The 24568-nt window shown below is 41.3% G+C and overlaps 1 protein-coding gene across 3 annotated transcripts in view; it reads right to left on the reverse strand.

Moving 5' to 3' along the window:
• The window catches only part of POC1B (POC1 centriolar protein B), a 111331-nt gene that overhangs the window by 51117 nt on the left and 35646 nt on the right, over positions 1-24568 (reverse strand). For all 3 annotated transcript variants that reach the window (XM_004602730.2, XM_055118469.1, XM_055118470.1), the window contains exons 5-7: positions 4229-4336; positions 3987-4102; positions 2311-2444 (exon numbers count right to left, since the gene is read on the reverse strand). In XM_004602730.2, coding sequence (XP_004602787.2) covers positions 2311-2444; positions 3987-4102; positions 4229-4336 — 358 coding nt within the window. The remainder of the gene's footprint in view (positions 1-2310; positions 2445-3986; positions 4103-4228; positions 4337-24568) is intronic.

Genomic DNA, 24568 nt, shown 5'->3' on the forward strand with positions numbered 1-24568 from the left:
AGGTGCAAGTTCTAAAGGATCTCTAGTAAGAGTTTCTGGCGGGGGGAATCTTTATAAAACAAATCACTGGTAGAATCTGACTAACTACAGGGTGCCAGGAATGAGGTCTATGAACAAAGGGCATTTTCAGATCTCAACGATCTTCACAGAATTTTCCCTTCACTCAGGCAAAAGCAGGTCACTGAGAGTTTGAAGAGGTGAGCTGAAACTGAGGAAAACTGAAATTACAACTGTGGGAATGTTGGATCAGAGCAAGGAGCGACTGATGGCCAGTGAGGAAGTCACTAGAACAATCTGGTGAGCAATAAGGACAGTGTGCAGTTAAGCAGTGACTGTGATGTACAGTGACAGGACAAGTAGAGGGCCAGGCTCTCTTAGTCTTTTCAGTCCAAACAGGAGCAATTATCCTATTTATCCTAAAATATATCATTATTAATGAGGCTATTTGCTCCTCATTGATACAAGAAATGTTCGGAGGGCGGGAGAAATTCTGTATTTTTTGAGCAGACTAACCCACAGACTAAGGTTATTATATCCTCATAAACACCTTCTAGACTCTGAAAAACTCCATCCTGCGTTCAGTGTTTTTCTCCTGAAAGATTTTTAAAACTTTTCCCCCCTATTATTCTGTAATTCTCTGGAATTAATTTTTCTATAAATTCTGATCTGCTTTTATTGATTGTTTACTCACCCTAAATCCATGGTTACACAAACATGAGCTAGTTAGTATCTATTTCTCTTCCACTCAAACACAGCTGCAGAGCAAATGAGGAAGCGAAGCACATGACAGATGAAAACAGAGAGAACCTCTTCTCTCCTGCACCACAAGAACCATTCCCCTTCTTACACTTGGTTAAAGGGAAGTACCAACTTAGCTTTTATTTACTTATTCATCTTTAAAGGATGCATTCCCAAATTTTGAGAACTTCCAAAAAAGGAGGCATAGTTTAAACTTTTCTTGTATAAATAGATAACTTTTCCAAAATGACTCTTTAGGCTTCCATAAATATTTATTGAACGGAATCATAAGTAGATGGTATTAATCTGTATCATCTACAAAGCACCTATGTTTTTGTGTTCATTGAACTTGCCAATAAATAAGAACTTTCAAAAACAAGTTTTTCTGTATTACATTATACACTGGGGGTGGGAGGAGCGCAGGGGGGTGGGTGATGTCTGAATAAGCCGATTCTCCAGAAGAAGCTCTAAAGACAACCGGAAAAAAAAAAAAAAGATACACTAAAACCCAGATATCTTTTTTACTGATTGAATAAAAAAAAAAGAATGTGGGTTCATTTGTGCACAAATGGACTTTCCAGAACTGAATCCCAGAGGGGTCTGATTTGGCTGAGCTGGACCCAGGCAGGCCTCCCTCCCCACAGGAAAAGTCAGAGAACATAGTAAAGACAGTGATGCAGCTAGTGAAACAGCTGCCACCTCAGGAAAAGGGCTTTTACAATGAGTTAATCAGTTAAGTACAATATAAATTATAATGTATAAATAGAATACTATACCATATACCGGAGAGGATATTTAATGGATATTGAAAGATATGCTCTGATTTTGACAAGAATTATAATACTACTATTCCTAAGAGTTGCTTACAGAGGACTGAAAAAAAGACTTGAAAGGGGTGTTTGATGGCCGAAATGGGTACTACATTTGGGAAAAGAATGAAAATATAGGTCTCTCTCCGCTGAGATGTGACCCGGGTGGCTGCACGTGTGTGGCCTCTCCGTTGCTGGATGACCATGATCCTGGAGGCCAGGTAACATACTTTTGGTACCAGCAGCTTCTTGCAGAAATGTCTCTAGACTAAGCCGCGGCACCATGCCGCCCCAGGAGGGGAAAGGTTTTTCTCTCTCCACTTTTCCATTTTTTTTTTGGGGGGGGGAAGGCATGGCGACCACCATCTTATAAGGACCAATAAAGAGGTACAAGATTGCAATGATGAAATTTCTGGCAGAAATTTTGCTGGACTTAGTTACTAAAATACAGAAATCCAAAACCACGAAAAAAAAATAAAGAATGAAAACATATTAAAAATAGATCAAGGGGGCCGGAGCGATAGCACAGCGGGTTGGGCGTTTGCCTTGCACGCGGCCGACCTGGGTTCGATCCCCGGCATCCCATATGGTCCCCCAAGCACTGCCAGGAGTAATTCCTGAGTGCAAAGCCAGGAGTAACCCCTGAGCATCGCTGGGTGTGACCCAAAAAGCAAAAAAAAAAATAAATAAATAAAAAAAATAAAAATAGATCAAAACTTTAAAATATATATTATACTAAAAGCAAATATCTTAATATCAGTACCGTGTGTCCCTGAAGCGTATAGATGAGCCTTCCTTCTAAAAGATCCAGAATCTTAAGCGTAGCATCTGAAGAAGCAGTGATGAGATAGTTTCCCGAAGGATGGAATGACACACAATTAACTCCACCACTGTGAACTGATTTGCAGAAAATAAAAGTAAACTTAGAGAACTATTCTTAATAATAATAAAGATGTTCCTTTAACCTATTAACAATATGAGTTGACAGCAGGAATTTTTTAAAGGCAATATCACTGTCACTGTCATCCCGTTGCTCATCAATTTGTTTGAGTGGGCACCAGTAATGTCTCTCATTGTGAGACTTATTGTTACTGTCTTTGGCATATCCAATATGCCATGGGTAGCTTGCTAGGCTCTGCCGTGCAGGCTAGATACTCTTGGTAGCTTGCCAGGCTCTCTGAGAGGGGTGGAGAAATCGAACACGGGTCGGCTGCGTGAAAGGTGAACACACTACCACTCTGCTATCGCTCCAGCCCCATTAAAGGCAATATCTACCACAAAATCAGAATTCCAAATAGAGCACTAATGTATGAATAGGTAGTTTATCATCTTGACTTGTTAAGCTTCCAGCAAATGAGACAGTATAGTTTTAAAAGCAGGTGTGTCAAGGAAAGGGGATCTTGTTCACCACACAACTATGAAGTCTTCAGGAATGAAGACTTGTTACCAATAAATCATGCAGCTGGGTTTACCACTAGATCATATACAAGTATACAAGCTAGACAAGTTGACCTTAATAAATGGTTCAAGCCAAATTTGATAGGTTACCAATTAGTGGCTTGGGACTAAGGGTGATACCTGGAAATGAGGCGTTCTTGCCATTGGGGAAAGCCTTTCTGAATACTGTCATTCAGTAGGAGGCAGTATAACACAGCGATCAAATGTTTATCCTTCCCTATACAAGGCAAAGGTCCAAGGCAGCTCTGTGAATTATTTGAACAGTTGCTTACCCTCTTTGTCTCAATTTTTTAGCTTTACCATGGGACTTAGGGCTGTTAGGAGAATTTAGCACAATGTCAGTTACATGGAACATGTACCTTATTAAGAAAGGGAAATGCAGATAAAATGTAAATCCAATACAAAGCAAGGCATTGATTCATTTCTCTTTTAATTGTATTTATATAGGCACACTAAAAGATAGTTTTCTACTATTTTTTGGGGGGAGGGGTTTGTTTGTTTATTTGGGTTTTGTTTCATTTCTTTAGGTTTTGTTTTGGGGCCTCACCCAGTGATGCTCAGGGGTTATTCCTGACTCTACACTCAGGAATTACTCCTGGCAGTGCTCAGGGAACCATATGGGTATGCAAAGGATTGAACCCTAGCAAGGACCTTACACAGTACTATCTCTCCAGTCCCTATTACTTATTTACATGAAGTGAGATAATTTCTATCCCAGATAGCTCCTAGAGAAGGCAACTTTACAGTTTGAACTTTACACAGGTTGGCCTCACTGTCATAGTCTCTCTCTTTCTGCACTCTTGCACCTTTGTAAGACTCTCTTGCCCTCAATGAGAATCAGTGACTCTCTCCTCCGTTCAAAGGCAGCTCCTGACTCTCATTAGGAACCACAGCACATACTGAGAAGCATGATCTGTCCATTTCAGTTTCCTGGAGGAGCTCATTCAACAGCTGATTCAGTTCTGCTGTGGAAAGTGTTACCTTGATAATGCTGGAGTAATTTGTTCACTCTTATATCCCAGATTTTCACAGTGTGATCAGAACCTGCCGAAGCTATGCATGTACCATTCGGATTGAAATCCACAAAATTTGCAAACCTGGGAGAAAAGATAAGATAATCTATGATTTAGATTTCTTTCTTCTTGATTCTTTCTTTCATTGAAATAATCAAATGCCTTCTTAGCAAAGCAACCCAGAGAAATGCACAAAGAAAATGCGCTTACCCTACAGAATCAGTAAAGTTGTTAACACACTGCTTACTGGCTGTATCCCAAATTTTAACGGTTTTATCCTCACTGCATGATACAATTAGTCTTCCATCTGGTGAAAATCTAGAAAGCACAAGAAAGAAGGGTTCCAACAATTACTACCATCACCACTAGCAGCGAGTCAGGCCGGAGACCACTGTTAGGATAAAATGCAGCACCTAAAATAAGTTTGGAATGACACGGACCATTAAAAGATCAAAAATACATTACATAGACCAACCACATTCCTTTTTTATTTTTATTTAAATCATTTTGATTTATGGCATCTGCTGTAAGTTTCATTTAACTCTGTATTCCCCTCAAGCCAAGCACCTTAATTTTTTTTAAAACCACTGAATATTTCTTTCTTCTATTTCTTCTACTTACTAGTGTTATCCATATGACCCAAGGAGGCTTTATTGCTCATACGACCAAAACTGTAATGAAGCTTATAATAGTAAAGAAATGGTTGGGGGACTGGAGAGACAGTTGAGCAGTAAAGTGCTTGCCTTGCATGCAGCTGGCCCCGGTTCAATTCCCAGCATCTCACATGGTCCTTTGAACACTGCCAGGAGTGATCCCTGAGGGCAGAGTCAGGAGTAACCCCTGAGCATTGCTGGATATGACCCAAAAAGCAAAAAAGGGAAAATAAATAAAGTTTTGATCCATTTTAATTTATGTTCTCATTATTTTTTAATATAATACACACTGCTGCCATTATAATATAGTAATATTATATATTATATAAATTTAATTTGTAATTTATGATAATCATATAAAATAATTATTTAAATTATTTTTAAAATAATTTTTCTTATTTTTTGTTAAAAATCAAACAAAAATATCCTATGGCATCATTGATCAAATGCCATTACCACCACCATCGTCATTATCCTAGACACACATTTATTGAGCACAGAGATCCTCGCGTGATTCTTAACACAATACTCATAGCTACTACTTAATCCTCAAAATAGTCCTATAAAAAACAGGTTGCTGCTACAAGCCTTACTTTACAGATGAATGAGCCAAGCATACCAAGGATCAGTAACTGACAAGAGTAACAAGGTCAGAGGGATGTGACCCAGGCAATCCAGTTCCACAGCCAAACCTCTCAGTGACTCCACTTAAATCTCGGTCAGGAGGAAGCAGAGTTTCTCCTACAGACCAACCAAATTACTTAGAGCCCAGTTTCCTAAACATAACTCCATCTGGGTCCATGTAAATGAATGTGAGGTTAACAAAATTGGTTTAAAAGACTATGGTTGATTTATAGTAAATATTTGATCTTTATATTTTATATACACAGGGTCATGCAAAAATTTCTCAAGTGGAATGGGGTCTTCAGTGCAAAAAAGTATAAGAACTTTGATTTAATGCACAATGTGCTGTGTGGCTTCTGTGTTACCAAGAAGTTCTGAAGTGATATGAAGCCATGAAGCAATGTTCATAGACTGCTACCTGATCAGGCTCTGATGGATGTACAGGTGAACCACCAGACTCTCACTAACAAAAAGCTAAATGTGGCCAATCAGCCTCTCTGAAGGGCTTCTGGAGAAGGTGTTTACTTATTTATTAAACTATTTACCAAGTTCCTCTCTGTCAGAACCAGGCACCGAGCCGTCCTGAATGGAGAAATACTGAGGCAGATGAGATTGTTAAGATCTCTGTGCTCAAGTCGCTCTCACAGAGGCTCTGTGTATCTGGAGAGAAAGTTTCATTGTGGAAGAAATTTGGGGGATGTGAATGTCAGGGAAGTGAGGGACGAAAGGGGACGCTGAGGAAAAAAAAAAACAACAGCTAGTGTCAGGCAGAGAGGGGTTTTTCTAGCTCCATCTCAACATAACCAAAAAAGAGAGGGCTGAGGGCATCCACCTTCTCTGATGGAAACTACAGAATAACCCTTGTTTATGTTCTCAGTACACAGGGCCTCTCTTCTTCTGTGGAGCATCTGAAAGTGGACAGTGGCTAGGATTTTCTCCCTCCTCCCTGGATCCACCATTTAAAAAAAACAAACACATTCATTCTAGGTTTGCATCTGTGAAACAGACTTCTCTCTGACTGAGCATTAACTAAGAAAAGTCTAATCCTTTGTCTACCCAGGGCTCAAGTAACATCTAGGTGGGGCATGTTTTATGTTTTTTAAGAAGGAAATATTTTTACTGAGACATAATTTCTCTAATGCAATTCTACTCTCCCACCTTTTAAAAGTTCTGGAGAGTGTGTCACCATAATAAATACAACGTGAGTCAATGGTGACTAATGCACCAGCAGACGTAGTCAGGTAAGGATTTGAGAAGCTAATTTAGTTACGACTCTTGGGTCTCTAATAATCTACCGGTATTCGTTTGTGAGAATGAGAAAATTCTTGAACTTCTCTTTAGACTGATTCTCATGTTTTAAAAAGCCCAATTTGGAGGCTGGAGCGATAGCACAGCAGGTAGGTCGTTTGCCTTGCACGAGGTCGACCTGGGTTTGATTCCCAGCATCCCACATGGTCCCCCGAGCACTGCCAGGAGTGATTCCTGACTGCAGAGCCTGGAGTTAACCCCTGTGCATCACCGGGTGTGACCCAAAAAGCAAAATAAATAAATAAATAAATAAAAAGCCCATGTTGCTTATTAGGAACTTCTGAACTTAGAATCTAAAGAGAACCTGAAACGAATAAAATTGAACGTTCCATTAACATGCCGTAGAATTACTGTTTTAATAGTTAAAGGGGTTCATGAACCTATGAACCACGGGATGTTTTAAGTGCCTTAATCCGAGATTGGAATTTTCCTTCAGTTATTTCTTAGCATGTAGAATAAATATTCTTTGCCAAAATGGCTCTAAAAATTCTGCCTCTAAAACCAGAGCAGGCGCTGTTCATATTCCTTAAGAAACAAATTAGTCAGAGGTACTTTTAAACTGGGGGCTATTCACAGGAGGGGGAAGCAATAAAAAGTCTTGGAAACCAAGAGTGCCCAGCTAGAGTACTGAGTATGACGCCATCTCTGAACTGCCTGGACACATAACCTTGAAAATCTCACATCCACCCTGGTGCTGTTTTCTATTTGTATAATGAGGGAATTTGGATCATATACAGAGGGAATTTGGATCACTTTCAAACCTAAAACTTTCATCAAATCTTTTTTGTTTTTTTTTTTAAATACAGATGCATGGGATCAGATTTTGCTTTGGTAGGATTTTTGTGCTCACAAATTGAAAATAAAGTTAAGACAATAAGGAAAACGCCTGTTCTTTTGAAAATTTTCCTTTTCGGCTGTTTTGTGTTGGTCCCACACCCCGTGGCACTCCGGACTATCTTGTGGCTCTGAGCTCAGTGATCACTCCTGGTGGGGCTCGGGGGACCGTACGTGGTGCCAGGAGCTGATCCTGAATTGGCCACACGTGAGGGAAGGGTCCTGCCCACTGTATTCTCTCCGGTCTCACTGATTCTTTTGGTCAACATTAGAAGGGACAATCTGTTGGATAAAATAACTGTCATTCCTAACACCCAAGAACAGTAGAAATAAGTACCAGGAGGTTGACTCCATGGCTTGGAGGCTGGTCTCTCATTCTGGGCAACTCAGATAGAGAAGGGAACACCAAGTAAAATGTGATCGGAGGCCATGCGGGGCGGAAGGGTGATGCGTGCCTAATGTAGACTAGAGACTGAACACAATGGCCACTCAACACCTTTATTGCAAACCACAACACCTAATCAGAGAGAGAGAACCAAAGGGAATACCCTGCCACAGTGGCAGAGTGGGGTCGGGGAGACGGGACTGGGGAGGGTGGGAGGGATGCTGGGTTTATTGGTGGTGGAGAATGGGCACTGGTGAAGGGGTGGGTTCTCGAATTTTGTATGGGGGAAACATGAGCACAAAAATGAATAAATCTGTAACTGTACTCTCACGGTGATTCACTAATTAAAAATTTTTTAAAAAAGAAAAAAATAAATAACTGTCATTCTTTCAACTCTTAAACGACTAAAAGCAGAAGAGAGAGATATAAATGTTTCAAGTACACCATGAAACATGCTTTTTTGGTGGGGAGGCAACACCTCAAAGGGGCTGCTCCTGGGGTTCCTGAAGGACCATGGAACCCGGGTCTCCTGAGAGAACACTCCAGCACCCATGGCTTTTTCTCAGGGGATCCCCACCCATAACTGACTACCCAAATCTGAATGCATCGTCTTCCTCCCCAAGCTGCTCCTACCCCAGTGTTCCCTTTCTTCCACCCCTCCCCTTAGTAAGCGGTTATTGAAGCCAGAATCATAGGTGTCAAGCTGGAGTTCTCTTTTTCTTTCATTCTCTCACATTCAACCCATTATCAGGCCGGGTCTTTTCAAAACACAATGGACTCTGCTTTCTTGCTCTCTTTACAAGCAACAGTGGGGACCTCTACCTCTTAAATCAACTCTTTTGTGACTGAAACTTTTCAGTGGTTTCACATCCTTGGGAAAAGCATGGCTGCCTTATGCTTACTAAACCCTCTCATCTCCTCATCCATCTTCTATTTCTGGCTCAACTGAACCTCTCTACTCGGTCCTTGCCCTTGCTTCAAGGATTTTCTTGCATTCTATTTCCTGTACCACAAAATTACCTCTCTATGCATTATCTCATTTAAAATACCTTAATGGATTTTACTTCAATGTCTCGTTTTTGGTGTCACTATCTCAAGAAAGGCCTTTCCTGGTCTCCTCCCCCCTCCCCTCCCCCAATGAATTAGCATCTCAGTACATTTTCTTAGAATAATTCATGGTGCTGGAGTGATAGTACAGTGTGTAGAGTGTTTGCCTTGCACGCGGCTGACCCTGGGTTTGATTGCCTGAATCCCATGTGGTCCCCTACCAGTAACACCTGTAACACAAATATCTAAAAAGAAAAAAAGAAAGAAAGAAAAGAAAAACCCAGAATAATTTATATTTATACTTATAGTTTTTGGCATATCAAATATGCACGGGTAGCTTGCCAGGCTCTGCAATGCGGGTGAGATACTCTCAGTAGCTTGCTAGGCTCTTGATATGCCAAAAATAGTAACAACAAGTCTGACAATGGAGACATTACTGGTGCCCACTCGAGCAAATCGATGAGCAACGGGATGACAGTGACACTTACAGTGGAGAAAGGAAAGTTTCTTCAACAAATGATGACAAGGAACACAGGGCAGCCACACATGAAAGAATGACACTAGATCACCATCTTACAACATATATGAAAATTATTTCAAAATGGGTTAAAACTGGGACTGGAGTGATAGCACAGCAGGTAGGGCATTTGCCTTGCACGAGACCAACCTGGGTTCAATCCCCAGCATCCTCTTTGGTCCCCTGAGCACAGCCAGGAGTAATCCCTGTGTGCATGAGCCATGAGTAAGCCCTGTGCATCGCCAGGTGTGACCCAAAAAGAAAAAGAAATGGGTTAAAACTTAACTACCGCTTAAGAGTTAAAACCATAAAACAGAGATAAGAAATTCCATGGAATAAACTGACATTGCCTTACAAATATTTTGGGGGATTCAGCAATAGTGTAAAGAAAAGTCAAAACACCTCGACCTGACACCATGCACAAAAATCAGATCAAAATGGATTAAAGACCTCCACATCAGACCACAAACCATAAGGTACATTGAAGACAAGGTCGGCAAAACCCTCCACGATATTGAAGATAAAGGTATCTTCAAAGATGACATGCAACTGGCCAAGCAAGTAAAAACAGAGATAAACAAATGGGACTACATTAAACTAAAAAGCTTCTGCACCGCAAAAGATACAGTGACCAGAATACAAAGACTATCTACAGAATGGGAAAGGATATTTACACAATACCCATCAGATAAGGGGTTGATATCAAGGGTATATAAGGCACTGGTTGAACTCTACAAGAAGAAAACATCCAACCCCATCAGAAAATGGGCCGAAGAAATGAAAAGAAACTTTCCCAAGGAAGAGATACAAATGGCCAAAAGGCACATGAAAAAGTGCTCTGCATCACTAATCATCAGGGAAATGCAGATAAAACAACCATGAGACACCACCTCACACCACAGAGAATGGCACACATCCAAAAGAACAAAAGCAACCGCTGTTGGAGAGGATGTGGGGAGAAAGGGACCCTTCTACACTGCTGGTGGGAATGCCGGCTAGTTCAGCCCTTTTGGAAAACAGTATGGACGACTCTCAGAAAACTAGAGGTTGAGCTCCCATTTGACCCAGCAATACCACTGCTGGGAATATATCCCAGAGAGGCAAAAAAGTACAATCGAAACAACATCTGCACATGTATGTTCATCGCAGCACTGTTTACAATAGCCAGAATCTGGAAAAAACCCGAATGCCCCAAAACGGATGACTGGTTGAGGAAACTTTGGTACATCTATACAATGGAATACTATGCAGCTGTTAGAAAAAAGGAAGTCAAGAATTTTGTAGTTAAGTGGATGGGCATGAAAAGTTTCATGCTGAGTGAAATGAGTCAGAAAGAGAGAGACAGACATAGAAAGACTGCACTCATCTATGGTATATAGAATATCAGAGTGGGAGACTAATACCCAAGAACCGTAGAAATAAGTACCAGGAGGTTGACCCCATGGCTTCTCGGCTGGCCTCACGTTCCGGGGAAAGGGCAACTCAGAGAAGCGATCACCAACTACATTGTAGTTGAAGGCCATGTGGGGGAAAGGAGTTGCGGGCTGAATGAGGGCTAGAGACTGAACACAGCGGCCACTGAACACCTTTATTGCAAACCACAACAGCTAATTAGAGAGAGAGAACAGAAGGGAATGCCCTGCCACAGTGGCAGGGTGGGGTGGGGGGGAGATGGGAGTGGGGAGGGTGGGAGGGACGCCTGGTTTACGGGTGGTGGAGAATGGGCACTGGTGAAGGGATGGGTTCCCGAACTTTGTATGAGGGAAGTATAAGCACAAAAGTGCATAAATCTGTAACTGTACCCTCACGGTGATTCTCTAATTAAAAATAAATAAATTATTAAAAAAAAAAAAAAAAAAAGAAAAGTATCATGCTAAGTAAAATGAGTCAGAAAGAGAGACAGACATAGAAAGATTGCACTCATCTGTGGAATATAAAACAACAGAGTAGGAGACTAACACCTAAGAATAGTAGAAATAAGTACCAGGAGGTTGATCCCATGGCTTTGAAGCTGGCCTCACATTCTGGGGAAAAGGCAGCTTAGATAGAGAAGGGAACACCAAGTAAAATGTGGTTGGAGGCCACGCAGGGAAAGGGTGATAAGTGCTGAAAGCAGACTAGAGACTGAATACCATGGCCACTCAACAAACCTATTGCAAACCACAACACCCAATTGGAGAGAGATAACAAAAGGGAATACCCTGCCACAGAGGCGGGGTGGGGTGGGGAGGATGGGATTGAGGGGTGGGAGGGATGCTGGGTTTATTGGTGGTGGAGATTGGGCACTGGTGAAGGGATGGGTTCTCAAACATTGTATGAGGGAAACATGAGCACGAAAATGTATAAATCTGTAACTGTACCCTCATGGTGATTCACTAATTAAAAAATAAATTAATTTAAAAAAAGAAAGAAAAGTCAAAACAAAACAAATGGAACTAAACAAAGCTGAAAATTTTCTTTCACAGAGCAGGGAGGAAAAAAGCAACTTACTGAAAAAATTTTTTTACACCGCAGAAAAAAAAAAGCAATTTCTAACCCCCACATCTGACAAAAGATTAATGTTCAAAATATATAGAAAACAAAATATATAGAGACCCATAAAACCCAACTATATACACACATCAAACAACAGGCAGGGGATCTGAACAGACACCCCTTCAAAGACATACAGATGGTCAATGAGAACATAAAACTCATCATTTTTTATTAATAGGAAAATGTAAATCAGAGCTTCTGTGAGACATCCACACCCATGGGAATCACTTATGTAAAAAATCACCACCACTGGGGTACAGTGGGTAGGGCGTTTGGCTTGCACACATGGATCAATCCCCAGCATTCCATCTAGTCCCCTGTGCACCACCAGGGAACCATGGTGCAGATTCAGGAGTAATTTCTGAGGATCGTCAGGTGTGGCCCTCCCCCACCAAATAACACCAACAAGTACTGGCAAGAGGGCAGGAAGAAAACTGCTGAACTTAGTCCTGCTGTAGGGAATGCACAAGCATGCATTTGCTAATAGCACAGGGAATACTCAAAATGCTAAATACAGAATATGATCCAGCAATTTCACGGCTGGGTATTTACTCATGAAATCAAAAAATACTGATTTGAAAAGATACATGTATTCCTATAGTCACTGCAGGACTACTTAAAGTAACCAAGTAACAATCTAGATGCCCATTAATGGATAAAGTTGCTATAGTTCAACAATCGCTTCAGCAGCTACAGGCTCTTTTACACAAGTGCTCTGAACCTGTGTTATTCCTCATATCAGATCTCATCTGGTCTTCCTGGACCTATGAGTTGGGCACTGTTAAAAAAAAAAAAAGGAGGCATGGAGGGAGGTATGCTCCCATTTGGCTCCTTGTCTTTGACATTATTCTCTTTAAACTTTTAAATTTTATCTCAAGGAGGGCCATATACAGCAGCTGGAAGGCATTTTCATGAAGATGCACAGATTCAGGAAACAATTGTCACTGTCATTGTCATCCCATTGCTCATCGATTTGTTCGAGCGGGCACCAATAATGTCTCTTGATTGTGAAACTTATTTGTTACTGTTTTTGGCACATCCAATACGCCACGGGGAGCTTACCAGGCTCTGCCATGCGGGTGCGATACTCTCGGTAGCTTGCTGGGCTCTCTGAGAGGGGCGGAGCTGCGTGAAAGGCGAACACCCTACCACTGTGCTATCGATCCAGCCCAGGAAACAATTAACTCTCCTATTTGGGTTAAAATTGACAAAGAATGGGTAACAGGAAAACTCCTCATTTGAGGAAAAGGCTATGCTTTTGTTTCAACAGATAACCCCACTAAGAATCTTTGGGTCCCATTACATCTCATCAGGAGTCGAATTCATCTGCCTGATCTGGCTCTCAGACCATCAGAGACTTAGAACCCTCCAAATTCCAGCCCCAAGCCATTGCCAAGCTGATTTCAGATGGAAGTCACAAGGAACTCAGAGGAGAAGCCAGCGTCAGGACCTGCAGCAAAGGCCTCTTGCTCCTTAAACATATCATGAGGTCACATCAGGAACATTCCTTATATCCTTCATTTACAGGTTGTGGACTGGACAACACCAGCACCCCATATTTTGGGTTAACAATTCCTTACTTTTACCCTCTCCTTGGAATTCACAGGTGCCTCAGTCCCAGAAGGAGGAATGGCTTTTAATAGGAGCATCTTTTCATTTCTCTCTAGGATATCTTTTTGTATCGGAGCTCCCCGTCTTTTTCTCTGCCTCCAGGCACAGAGATGTACCAAACTCCAATGCTCAAAGCCTCTGATAACGTTTCAAAAGTGTTCTTTCTCAATTGCACTCATCTATGGTATATAGAATAACAGAGTGGGAGACTAACACCCAAGAATTGTAGAAACAAGTACCAGGAGGTTGACTCCATGGCTTGGAAGCTGGCCTCACATTCTGGGGAAATGGCAACTCAGAGAAGGGATCACCAACTATAATGTAGTCGAAGGCCATTCGGGAGAAGGGAGTTGCGGGCTGAATGAGGGCTAGAGACTGAGCACAGTGGCCACTCAACACCTTTATTGCAAACCACAATAGCTAATTTGAGGGAGAGAACAGAAGGGAATGCCCTGCCACAGTGACAGGGTGGGGTGGGGGGAGATGGGATTGGGGAGGATGGGAGGGATGCTGGGTTTACTGGTGGTGGAGTATGGGCACTGGTGAAGGGATGGGTTCCCGAACTTTGTATGAGGGAAGCATAAGCACAAATGTGTATAAATCCGTAACTGTACCCTCATGGTGATTCACTAATTAAAAATAAATAAATTTATTATAAAAAAATTTAAAAAAGTGTTCTTTCTCAAACATAAGCTAGCTTGCACATCTGTAGCTGCCCGTGAACCTGACCAGAGAATGGCCGTATCCCCCTACTAAAGGATTCCTGACAGAGGCTGTGATGCTCCTGATCTAGTGCTCCCTAAAGTTCATCAGACTTCTAATAACTGCTCCCCTGGGACTCATTGCTGTGAACCACTACTGCTGTTGTTGCAAGAACAACTCCTCAAATTTTGATCCGGACACTTCATTTCTTCAAAACATGATGCAATGACTCTCATCACCCCTGGATAGTGCAGGACAACTGGGCACTTTACCACAAGCACTGTTCTGGGTCCAAGAGTGGGCTGAAGTTTTAGAACAAAAAATCAGACTGTTTTGTGATTGGAATTGTTCTTCCATTTCAAATTTCTGTGTTTTTGTAAACAGAAAAGGAGGAGATGTAGGGTAACATTCGTATGTACTTTCTCCCTTGCCAGGGAAAGTTTAGATTTACTGAGTAATACCCATCACAATGCTCCTGAGGCACCCCCATTCCTCTGTTTATGGGAATACAGATCTAAACATTTTATGGCAACAGTGGTATGTCCTGTCTCTCTTGCCACAGGGAGCTTAGATTTATTGGGTTACACCCATCACAGTGCTCCCGAGGCACTCCCATTCCTCTGTGTTTATCTGTAACCTCTTTCTCTGTGCTCTGCTTCCCCAACCGGTCTATCACCTCTATCCTCAATCTGACTCTGGTTGACTTGTAAGGTCAGACCCTTCGAAGGACTCTGGATTTTTATTTGTAAGTTAAATATTGCTCTTCTCTTCTCCTTATGTCCTTTGCATAGTTACTTTAGAGTAATGTCCTTTTTGTATAGAAACAGGAAGACAGTTAATTCTATGCGTTTGTAACTTGGGAGTTAACTGGCTCTGAATAATATTCACTCCTGGACATCTGTTTTCTCGACTTAAGCCTCAGTTGCCCTTAGTTTCTAGCACCCCAAAAGCAGGGTCCCGACGAGGGACTGAATGGAACCTGGCATGTGGACCCTGGCTTGTAGCTGTGAGCTACCCTGGCATCAAAATGGGCCAGGCCACATACCGTAATATTTAACTATAAGTTAAGAGCATGGTCATGGAAAAATTCTGTCATGATCCAAAAAGTAACAACTAGATTAGGACCTTGCTAGGGTTAGGAAAGTCTTATCTGGCCTGAGCACTGTAACCTGAGATCTATAGTGAGATGTCCCCAGGAGAGCAATCCTGTAAGCTTAATGTATCTCTTACTGTGTCCATACAACATGATTAATATTACTAAGAAGTAGAATTAAGATGAATGTTTAAATGGTTGTTGGACCAAGGAAAGGAGAAACGCACTCATACATGGTATTTCACCCTTAGGCAGGTCTTCTTGCTGAAAGAGTTTGTCCTGGAAGAAGCTTCCCCTGAGGGAGGGACCTTACATGTTGATTGAATGGCCACACTTAGGTGTAATTGCTACCCTCATCCCCTCATGATTTGGGAGATAACTACAGCTGTAAGAGTGGGCAAGAAGAATGGAGGAGCAGAATCCAAGAGGTAGCATGAGGGAGAATAAAGGATGAAGGAGAATCTGGGAAGGAGAATCAGGAGAGAATGGAGATAAGATTGGAATAAACTGCAATTGATACCAACCAGCCTGGCCCTCGATTCCTCCTTCATCTGCCTGTCACCATTGGCTGCCCCGGGGCTGGGGAAGGGGCGCTAGACCACCAAACGCAAGCATCGCGAGAGAGTCATGGGCCTCGTATTCATTTTTTGAATACACATAAAGTGATACAGAAGATGTGGTACATGCACAATGCTCAGCTCTCAAAGAAAATATGAAATCTTACTCTTTGTGATAATAAGCATTGTTCTTGAGAGGACCATGCTAAGGAAAATAAGCCTGAAAGAAAAAGGCAATTGCTGCATGATTTTACTCCTGCAGAATGAAAAGCCAGCTACTAAACAAAACAAAATCAACTCTTAGATTTTTGACAAAAGAATAGTGGCTACCAGAGGGCGAGGGGGTATGAAATTAGCACAATGGGTAGCAAGGATCAATTGAGTGGTTATAGAAAGTAATTAAGCCTTTTGTGTTTGATGTGGTCTGGTACACACATTTATCCAGACGCGAAGCTGCATTAACAAACTTACACCATGTTGTAAACCACATTTACTACAGCAAAAACAGACTATACTAATAAATATACTAGTGTATATACTATGTAGAATATATACTTAAATATATAATACTAATATATATGCAATTTTCTATAATTTTATTTATTTTTTAATTAATTATTATTAGTAGTAGTATTATTTGCTTTTTGGGTCACACCCGGCAATGCACAGGGGTTATTCCTGGCTCTGCACTCAGGAATTACTCCTGGCGGTGCTCAGGGGACCATATGGGATGCTGGGATTTGAATCCAGGTTGCCCGAGTGCAAGCCCTACCCGCTGTGCTATCAATCCAGCCCCTTCTATAATTTTAGATACCATGGTTTACAGTAATGTTAGTGACAAGGCTTTATGCAAATATTTCAGTGCTACATCCTCCAGAGTGGCCACCTCCCTCCACCACTGTCCCAATTCTTCCCCTTGATCTGACCCCTCCACCCACACCCTCACACCTCTTCCCAGCCTCCACCATGGTAAACTTAGTTCTGTCAGCTAGCTCTTAGGTTCTGATGCCTTTGAGCATTTGTTATTTCCTTACTTTGTTATTGTTATTTCCTTACATACAAGAGAGATCACTGTTTCTGTCTCTTTCCTTCTGACTGACTTCACCCATCATGCTATTATTCTATACCCACAGAGCAGCAAACTACATGATTTTCTTATCATCAAATAGCATTCCCATGTGTATATGCACACAGCTTACCCATTCACTTGTTCTTGAACACTTCACTTTGTGTTAATATTCTTTATTACAATAAATGTTTTACAACAGAATATACCCTAATGAAGTGAAATTCATCAGTTATACAGTTGGGGGTGGGAGGTGGGGGCAGGGGGTATACTGGGGGTTTTGGTGGTGGAATATGGGCACTGGTAAAGGGATGGGTGTTTGAATATTGTATAACTGAGACATAAACCTGAGAACTTTGTAACTTTCCACATGGTGATTCGATAAAAATTTTAAAAAATAAATAAATAAAAAATTTTTTAAAAAAGAATATACCCTAAAATATTTCAAGACATAAGGTCAAACAATGACAAGTCTAGAGATCATAGTTAGCCATTAGTCACCTATTCTTACACGTGAGAGGGCTCCCTCTCTATGTTCCACAGAGTAAATCTGGGATCCAGAAATAACCTCCACGTAAGCAGAAGGCTCAGACACAGACAGCATCCTAATCACGAAGAGCATGGCAGACAATTAAAGTTCAATGACTCAAATCAAGGGAGATTGCTGCTCTGTAGATTTTCTACATTCACTTAGCTACATTGTCTATGCACTGGGAGGATGAACAGTATCATTTGGACTATTTGTAATATTTAGCTGATAATCTGAAATTTTTAAAAAACTAAGTCACCCTGAGATACTGTTACAAAGTTGTTCCTGACAGAGTCTTGGTCATACAATGTTCCAACATCAGTCCCTTCATTTGGTGCACATTTCCCACCACCAACATTCCCAGTTTCCTTCCTGCCCACCTTTCCTCCCCAACCCCTCTGTTTGCCTCTATGGCAGGTACTTTTCTTCTGTCTGTCTGTCTATCTCTCTCACTTTCTTTTTTAGGCACTATTGTTTGCAATACTGTTATTTCTTTACCTCCTTTCAGCACTCAGTTTGTGTCCAGAGTGATCATTTCCAACTATCATGGTCATAATGGTCCCTTTTCTGTCCTAACTGCACTTCCCCTCAATGCTCCCTGTTATAAAGATACAACTCAATATTCTTCCAAATAGAAATCCAATTTCTATCCAATTACATATGAAATAATCCATCCACTTTTCCACTAGAAATGCCACCTTTGCATTAAAACATATATGGAGTTGCTTTTGGGTTTTCCCTGACCTATTTTCTTAATCCTGCATCATCGACATGATATTTTAATCCCTATAGCTTTACATTGACTTTCCGTGAACTTGTTGGACGAGTTTCTTCTGACATATTTTTCTTCATCATTTTTTTTCTTGGTGATCCTCATCAACACCATCAATTCCCATTCCCTTCAATTTTGTCATTGTTGCAATGGCTTGTTGGTGGCCACACACAACTTGGTTGTAGTGCTTGCATGTGTTCCCCCGGGGATGACACTCATTTCTGTTGTGTTACTCACACACATATCTTGGCTATAATGCTTGCCAAGGGTGACAAAATTGGCTTCGGTGCTCACACGGATACTCACACTAGAGACTGCACACGTCACTGTGGCATGGGGGATACCAAGCTGCGGGCCCCTGAGATCCAGTGGAGGATGCGGGCAGTGCTGGGGATTGAACCCGGAGCCTCACCAGCATCGGGTGAACACAACAGTCACTTCTGTCATTCAGATCTCCCTGGCTCCTCTTCCTGGCTATATTCCTGCATGTATTATTCACCTCTACAGATTTCAACACTGGTTTTTCAGACACCAATAAATTCCTTGGGAAAAATTTCTAGTCATGGGAAGAATAATCTATTTTAAAAATATTTTTATTAATGTGCCCTGACTTATAAAGTTACTGATAGTTGCATTTTAGGCATACAATAATTCAACACCAATCCCTCTACCAGGGCCAACTTCTATGGGAAGAGTATTCTAGCTAGAATTTCTAATCTTACTAGCTCAGCAAAATCAATCATACAATTGAGCAGAATATATGAAGCAACTGTCTTTCAGGTGCTGGGTAAGAGACAGCAGAGGTTGTGACTCTTAAGAGATGGAAAACAAATACTGTGAGAACGAATTCCATACCAGATTTCTCCTGGGGAGCATCTTCCACACGATGGCACAAGAGTGTAGAGCCCAAGGAGACAGCAGCAGTCTCGGTGGGCAGAGGAAACAGAATCAGAACTCAGAAATTACAAAAGGGCTGGGTTTTGAGGACAGGGTACCAAAAAAAAAGTATAAAGAGCACCCCCATCCTTGTCTTCTTAAGAATCCTTCAAGCCTCTCGTCAAACACAAAGCTGCTCATTCACAGGGCAACAAGACTTGGCAGGAACAACTGCTGAACGCCTGACTGAACAAAGGTTACTGAGGGTACACAGTACTGAGAGACGTTCAAGTTCTATGCAAACTTTGGTGACTACTATAAGGTCTCAGCTGAATATCAATACTTCAGTCTGAGATTAAAGGCTACTCAAGTCCACCCTAAAAGTCTAAATCCAAGTCACAACAGAATTTAACCAGGCCAGCAGAAAGTTAGTAATAGTTGATCCTTGTACTATCTGGTTCCATTTAATGGAGATCTTTTTCTGTCCATAGATTCTTCATTCAGATTCAGCCAACTTCAGATGTAAGTTGGTCCAATTTCTGGATGCAGAACATACCTATGTAGAGAACTGACTGAGTTATAAGAGGATTTTTACTACACAAATTCATGCACCCTATACCCTCAAGTTACTCAAAGGTAAACATATCAAAACTAAGCACTTAGATAATGATAGAGTAACCTAAACTCACAAACACTTAGCACCATTTGAATACACAAGAAAAACATAACATACAAAAAATCCTACATTTTTAATTTGAATGTGACAGAGATGTCATATTTGATGGGCTGTCTTATCAGAAGAAAACAACCTCAATGAGTCATTAAGTATGTTTAAGGTTTGAAAGAAAAATCTGGGTGAAATAAAACAAGTGGGAAATCTCCTTAGAGAAACAGATACATTTACCCATTCAGAGTAGCCTGGACCCTACAAGGATAAAAACAGCAGAGAGCTTAAAGACAGGCCAATAAAAAGGAAACCAACAAACCAACTGAAACACAAACAGAAAAAAATATTTGAAAAAAATGAACACAGTCTCAATAAGCTATGTGCCAACAGTAAGTGGTCAAAATACATGTGAATTTGGAAACCCAGAAAAAAAGAAAGTCGAGCAGAAAAATACATCAAAAAACTTTTTTCATGATAACTGATCCAGTCTTTTTAGAAAACAATATGGACATTCCTCAAAAACTAGAAATTGACATTTCATTTGACCCAGCAGTATCACTTCTGGGAATATACCATGGGGATCCAAAAACACACAGTAGAAACACTGTCTGCACGCCTATGTTCACTGTAGCACTAATTCACCATAGCCAGAACCTGGAAACAACCTGAGTGCCCGAGAATAGACAACTGGATAAAGAAACTATAGCAAATCTACACAGTGGAATAATACACAGCTGTTACGAAAAATGAGGTCATGAAACTTGCCTATAAATGGATGAACTTGGAGAGTATCATGCTCACTGAAATGAGTCAGAAGGAGAGGGACAGATTCAGAATGACTGCATTCATTTGTGGGATATATAAAAAAGTAGGAAACTTATAACCAAGGTTAGGAAAAATGGGCCAGGAAGACTGGCCAGTGTTCGGAAATTACCACAAGCGTGTGGGCGGTGGAGAGTAGTTAAGATAGAAGAGGGTACATTATGACAACAGTAATTGGAAATGATCACTCTGGACAAGAATTGCGTGTTGAAAGCAGATAAAGATATATGTGATAACCTTTCAGCATCTGTATTGCAAACCACAATACCTAAAATGAGAGAGAAAAAGAGGAAGAGAGAGAAGAGAGGTGCCTGCCATATAGACAGGTGGGGATGGGGGATGGTTTGGGAGGGTGGGAGGGAAACTGGGGACACTGGTGCTGGGAAATTACACTGGTGGAGGATGGGTGTTGGAACATTGTATGACTGTTCCAACAGTCATGAACAACTTTGTAATGCTTTTATCTCAGTGATTCAATAAAATAATAATAGTAAAAAAATGCTTCCAAATAGGATAAAACTATCAATTGGTCAACCACAAAAATATACAAAATCATTCCTAGGCACATTATGGCCAGATTGTTAAAAAGAAAAATATTAAAAGTAGAGTTTTTTTTTAAAAAAAGACATATTACATATGAGGAGGAATATAAAAATGACAGTTGCCTGAACAGTGAAACATGCAGGGGCCAGAGCAATAGCACAGTGGGTAAAGCACACGCCTTGAATGAAGCCCACCTGGGTTCGATCCTCAGCATCCCATATGGTTCTCTGTGAACCACCAGGAGTGATCTCTAAACGTAGACCCAGGAGTAATCCTTGAATATCGCTGGGTGTGGCCCAAAAAGGCAAACAACAACAAAAAATACCAGAAGGCAGTAAATAACATCTTCAAAATGCTAAGAGATAAATGTCCCTTAGAAATGCCCTGCCGCAGAGGTGGGGTGGGGTGGGGGGAATGAGGTGGGGTTGATAGAAGGGATACTGGGAACATTGGTGGAGGAGAATGGGCACTGGTGGAGGAATGGGTAAACTATCATTGCATGACTGAAATGCAAACACGAAATTCATAAGTTTGTAACTGTATCTCACGCTGATTCACTAATAAATTTTTTTTTAAAAAATAAGTGTCCCTTAGAAAAATTCTACATCTCAGTAAAACAATTCTTTGAAAAGAATAACAAAAAGCTGAAAGTAAAAATGATACCACCTGAAAACTTGTGTTTTCACAAAAGGAATAAATACAAAAATTAATTGACAGAAAATTTTAATGTTCTTTAAAAGGAGATGGTTGCTTAATGCATTGTGGACTCATGACATAGAGAAGTAAAATTGTCAAGAAATGGGGAAACAGGGGCCGGAGCAATAGCACAGCGGATAGGGCATTTGCCTTGTACGCAGCAGACACGGGTTCGATCCCCGGCATCCCCCAAGCACTGCCAGGAGCAATTCCTGAGTGCAAAGCCAGGAGTAACCCCTGTGCATTGCTGGGTGTGACCCAAAAAGTAAAAAAAAAAAAAAAAAAAAAAAGAAATGGGGAAACAGAAATATAGTATATATATATATATATATATATACACACATATATACATATATATATTTGTAAGTTCTAACATTACAAAGAAGATGGAACACAATTCAAATATAGATTCTGACATTATGATGTATATTGTAACTTCTAGAATAGTGTAGTGTTTCTCAACTGGGAGTCATAGAGGTGCTCTGTGAGCCCTTCAGGATATTTCAAGGGGGATCACAGGTGAAAATCAAATATATATATATATATTTATATATATTTATTATATATATTCCAAATATATATCGTATATATATGCATATATATACACAGAGAGAGAATATGCGGTGGTGATGGCACAAAACTAGGCAGATCAAATCAGTGGAATGGGGGCTCAAAGGAAAAAAACAAGGTTGAAAGTGGGGGAAAGTTCTAGAAGATATCAGTAATCAAATAAGAAGAGAGAAAGAAAAGCTAAAGGACTAACAGAGGAGATTTAAAAGGACGCTAAGAAAGAAGTACTGTAGGGTTCAGGGAATAGTTCAAGGGCTGGGGGCTGGAGCGATAGCACAGCGGGTAGGGCGTTTGCCTTGCACGCGGCCAACCCGGGTTCGATCCCCGGCATCCCATATGGTCCCCCAAGCACTGCCAGGAGTAATTCCTGAGTGCAAAGCCAGGAGTAACCCCTGAGCATCGCTGGGTGTGACCCAAAAAGCAAAAAAAAAAAAGGGGGGGGGGGCTGATCAAATGCTTTGCATGTAGGTTCTGAGCCCTGGTTACACACGGTCCCCTGAGCACTGCTGGGAATGACCCCCAAGCACTGAGCTGGGACTACTCCCTGAGCACGGTCAGGTCAGGTGTGACCTCTAAACCAAACAAAAAAACAACAAAAATAGATGACTGCTCTAAAATAAAAGGAAACGAAAAAAAGAAAAAATAGAAATGGGACAAACAAAAGAGTAAAATGCTAAACTTAAACCTAACTCTTGAACTAGTTACGTAGTTCCACTGGCTAAACACTCCAATTAAAAGGCAGTGATTTTCAGACCGGAGGGTTCTGAAATAGTCCCTCTGTGAGTTAAATACATAAAATGCATTCAGTGCATAATAGCTACCTGCAGTAACAACCCCAAACACTATGCTCCAAACTGTGACAAGAATATAAGCCTTATAAAATCCCTAGAAGAGTCCTAATAAATCCCTCAAAGAAAAAAAACAGAAGTTAGAGAATTTCAAAGCTGAGAGTCATTGACATTTTCTATGTTAACTTGGTTAGTGTCCACTGTAAATAAGGAAAACGTTTTTTCTAAGCGAGCAGACCAAGGGTAGTTGGGCCACGTCTCCAGGATCATGTGCCAGTGACTCTAAGCTCTACCTTCCCTGTGCTGTCACTCTGCTGGAACCAACTCCCTATGTCAACAGGCCAGTCGCAGTAAGAGACAAAGAGCAGGAACAGGCGGTGCAGAACGGAAGCCCCAACTCTCTTGGGAGGCGTGTAGACTCATCAGAGAAAGCCTCACTGCACTGCCTTTCCTGGAAAACGACCTGTCAGGATTTATTCTCTTTCTTTCTTTTCTTTTTTCCCCCTAATAATGTAGGGGTACTGCTATTTATTCAGCCATTGATCAGGCTGACTGAATTGAGCATGAACTCCACTCAGGATTTATTTTCAGCAAATTCTCTCCTGGTCCCATGTGTGACAGAGTCCTTGCTCTGTCTTCCCAGGCACAGGACAAAGGCCATGAGAGAATGCTATGCCCCGTGACCTTGGGAAGCCAGGACTGCCATCTGGTTTCTCTTTCAGACTCTCCTGAAGTTACTGTGCAGGTGATTCAATTTCCCCCTGAGTAGTCTCCCCTCGGAGTAAAGAGCGAAAAAACAACTTTTGGAACTTCAGACCCTCTGCTGAAAGAAAGCCCTAGTCTACGATGACCCCAGCCAGGAGAGATTCCCACAAGAAAGTTGCACAAACATGCTGGGCAGCCAGGCCTAGGGGGCCAGTCACACCCTCTCAACTCTTTAGATTTTTAACTGCAATAAGACCAGCCACAGAGGAAACGGGATATGCAATAAATGTGTGAGAGAGACTCATACTCTACAGTACTTCCATGGAAAGCCGTCAAGAAGGTGAAATCTTTACCATTCAATTTTACCAAATTATTGTCGAAGAACATTCCCCCCAAAAGGCCTTTGCAGAATTTCATATGATCATTCTCATATGCACACGCACAAAATAATTTTTTTTAAAAAGTAACAAAAAAAATGAGAAAGAACGGGGCTGGGAGCGATAGCACAGTGGGTAGGGTGTTTGCCTTGCATGTAGCCCACCCAGGTTCAATTCCCAGCATCCCATACGGTCCCCTGAGCACTGCCAGGAGTAATTCCTGAGTGCAAAGCCAGGAGTAACCCCTATGCATCGCCAGGTGTGACCCCCCCC

This window comes from Sorex araneus, chromosome 10 (genome assembly GCF_027595985.1).
Source record: "Sorex araneus isolate mSorAra2 chromosome 10, mSorAra2.pri, whole genome shotgun sequence".
In the NCBI taxonomy this organism is placed as follows: domain Eukaryota; kingdom Metazoa; phylum Chordata; class Mammalia; order Eulipotyphla; family Soricidae; genus Sorex; species Sorex araneus.